This window comes from Condylura cristata, unplaced genomic scaffold, assembly GCF_000260355.1.
Source record: "Condylura cristata isolate star-nosed mole 26May11 unplaced genomic scaffold, ConCri1.0 scaffold00029, whole genome shotgun sequence".
NCBI classification, from domain to species: Eukaryota; Metazoa; Chordata; class Mammalia; order Eulipotyphla; family Talpidae; genus Condylura; species Condylura cristata.
Window position 1 is genome coordinate 9,652,782 of NW_004567130.1, and position 2,730 is coordinate 9,655,511.

General features: G+C 55.4%; 1 protein-coding gene across 2 annotated transcripts in view; it reads left to right on the forward strand.

Moving 5' to 3' along the window:
- Positions 1-2,730, forward strand: part of TCN2 (transcobalamin II) — a 13,038-nt gene that overhangs the window by 5,055 nt on the left and 5,253 nt on the right. For both annotated transcript variants that reach the window (XM_012730798.1, XM_004690675.2), the window contains exons 5-6: positions 1,496-1,668; positions 1,794-1,980. In XM_012730798.1, the coding sequence (XP_012586252.1) occupies positions 1,496-1,668; positions 1,794-1,980 (360 nt within the window). The remainder of the gene's footprint in view (positions 1-1,495; positions 1,669-1,793; positions 1,981-2,730) is intronic.

The window sequence follows — 2,730 nt, forward strand, 5'->3', positions numbered from 1 at the left end:
CCATGGTGAGGGCTGTGTGGGGCAGCTCCTTATCCGGGCCCTGAAGGGCCCATGGTGAGGGCTGTGTGGGGCAGCGACTGGATCCAGTCCTGGAGCCAGGCCGCAATCTGGACCCCACTCTGCTAGGTCTCTATAGGACACTAGGCAAGTCACTCAGCCTTCTGGTTCATTCTCCTGTAAAATAACATCCAGGCCTGGTTTCACTCATAGCAGGAGTATAACGGACCAGGAGAGAAAATAATAACGAACTGCTATATACCAGAGATATTTTATGGGGTAGAGTGGGGGATGGGATCAAAAACATGGGGGGAGGGAAATGCACTGGACTATGGTGATGGCACACGGGTGATTTGCTGATGGGAAGCCCACAGGGAATACAACTGAGATGGAAAAAGGCACAAAATGATGTAAAAATAAACTATTTAAAAAAAAAACAAACATCCAGGCCACATCTAGAAAGGCTGCCTTATAAATAAAGATCCTGGCACAGTGCTCGCCTGCAGAATGATCTGGCCGTGATCTTACAGCTGGGCAGCCTGAGATGTGGTTTCTGGAGCTGCTTCCTCACTATGTGGCTTAGGCCCTCCAGTGCCCTGTTTTTGTTTTTTCCTTTAAGGTTTATTTATTTATCCAGAACTGGGGTACAGGCTGGAGGTGCACGGATAGTGAGAGGATTCACCAGAGGCAAAGCAGGGAGCAGAACAGGCAGATCGATGAAGCACACTGCTGAGTGGAGCAGCGGGTGGGACAGGAGAGGTCTGCCGCGCCCCGTGGGTCACCCCCTGGCCAGGGACCAGAGTGGCTGTGGCCAGGTTCATGGTGCTGCGCCTCAACCCGCTGCACCACCAGGGAGGGCCTGAGTGCTCTGTTCTTGTCCTTGTAGTTCAAGGTTTCTTCTGGCTCCGGGGTTCGGGGTTCTGTGAATCATAGGTCATAGGGCAGAGAGGATGGGGGCTAGAGGGAAGTGTTCAGAGAGAGGGCGGAGGGCCCCTGCCAGCAGGGAGCTTATTCTGCTTCAGAAACTTATAAAACAAAACTATTGGGACATGATAAGTCATCGTGGGCCAGGGGCTGGGAGACTTGGGGCTTTAAAACCCTGGGGTCTATTAAACCAGACCACCAGGGATAGACCTGGCTTTGAATTGTCTAAAACGTCCCTGGTGATTGCAAAGTGCAGGCAGGTTTGGGGAGAGGGTGTAAAACAAGGTCCTCTTGGGCCTTCCTCCTCCAGTTTCTCTCCATAACTTCTAACACCCTAGTTGCAGGGTCTGGTGTCCATGCTGGTTTGTGGGCCCAGGAGATTTCCTGGGCCATTGGACTGCCACTGCCCTAAGTAGGGGAGTCCTGAGCAAACTGGGCTGAGTTGTCCCCGTAGCTGGCAGAAGCTTTCTAAGATGCTGATCTGATCATGTCGCCCCTTCTTCAAGGCCTCCTCCAAACTCTCGGTCCCCAGGCTCTGCTTGGCTCTCAGCCAACCCTGTCTTATCCCCCGCAGACACCATGGCCATGGCAGGCTTGGCCTTCACCTGTCTGCAGCGTTCCAATCTCAACCCAGATCAGAGGAACCGGATGGCCCTGGCCATCAGGACAGCGAGAGAAAAGATCCTGCAGGCCCAGACCGGAGAGGGCCACTTTGGGAATGTGTACAGCACCCCTCTGGCACTGCAGGTGGGAGTGGACCCTGGGGCTGTGGCTTACCCTGGTGGCTGGTTGGGGGTGACGGGTCAAGGGCTGGAAGACCTGGCGCCTCCCTGCTCTGACCCACCTGCTGTCCTCTCCCCTCTCCGTCACAGTTTCTGATGACGTCCCCGCTGCCCGGCGTCCAGTTGAGTACAGCATGCCAGAAGACGAGGGCTGGTCTGTTGGCCAGCCTGCAGGATGGGACATTCAAGAATGTTCTCCTGATCTCCCAGCTGCTGCCTGTCCTGAACCGCAAGAGCTATGTGGATCTCATCTCCCCAGACTGCCTGGCACCAAGAGGTAGCCAGGCTTTTCACGGAAGCACAGACCTTTCCGATCTGCAGCTTGTGTATTGATGCCTGCATGGCTCAGGGAGGGGACTTGGCTTGGTCCTCTTTTGCTGGTCAACGAGGGTTTGCGGGTTCGTAGGAAACACTAGCAGCACTGGGAGCCAAGGTCGCAATTTCTAGAAGTTTGTGGTGTGGGGAGGGAGATACGAAGTGGAGAGCTGTGAGTGGACCATGAAACTCTGGCCCCTTGGGTAGAAATGGCCAGTGGAGGGAAGTCTGAGCGAATGGGAGAATGACGGGGGATGCATTTGGTTAGCGCAGCTTCGTGATGACAGCAGCAGAACCAGGGCTTTGTCTGGGAGAGGGCTTTGGCTGGAGCAGGTGAGGAGCTCTGCCCAGAGAGGCAAGGAGGGGCAGAGCAGAGAGGAAGCAGTGAGAGCAGAGGCAAGGAGAATGAAAGACTGGAATTTGGGTGACGGGCTTGTGAAAGAGTGTGGTTGAGAGAATGAGCGGGAGTGGAAAACAGGAGAGTGAAAAGGAGGCGAGACCCCCAGGGGAAACAGGAGTGACAATGTATATTCTAGAAAGAGCCTGTTGGGTGCCGCATGGCAGACAGGTGGGTGAGGTACTGGAGGCAGAAAAGTCAACTGGGGGGCAGCGGGGGCGTGGCGCTGAGGGGCGGGGCTCAGAAGGCAGCGGGGTGGTGGTATTGACTGAGATGGGATCTGGGAGGAGGAGGTGGCTGAGGGGGGTGGTGAGA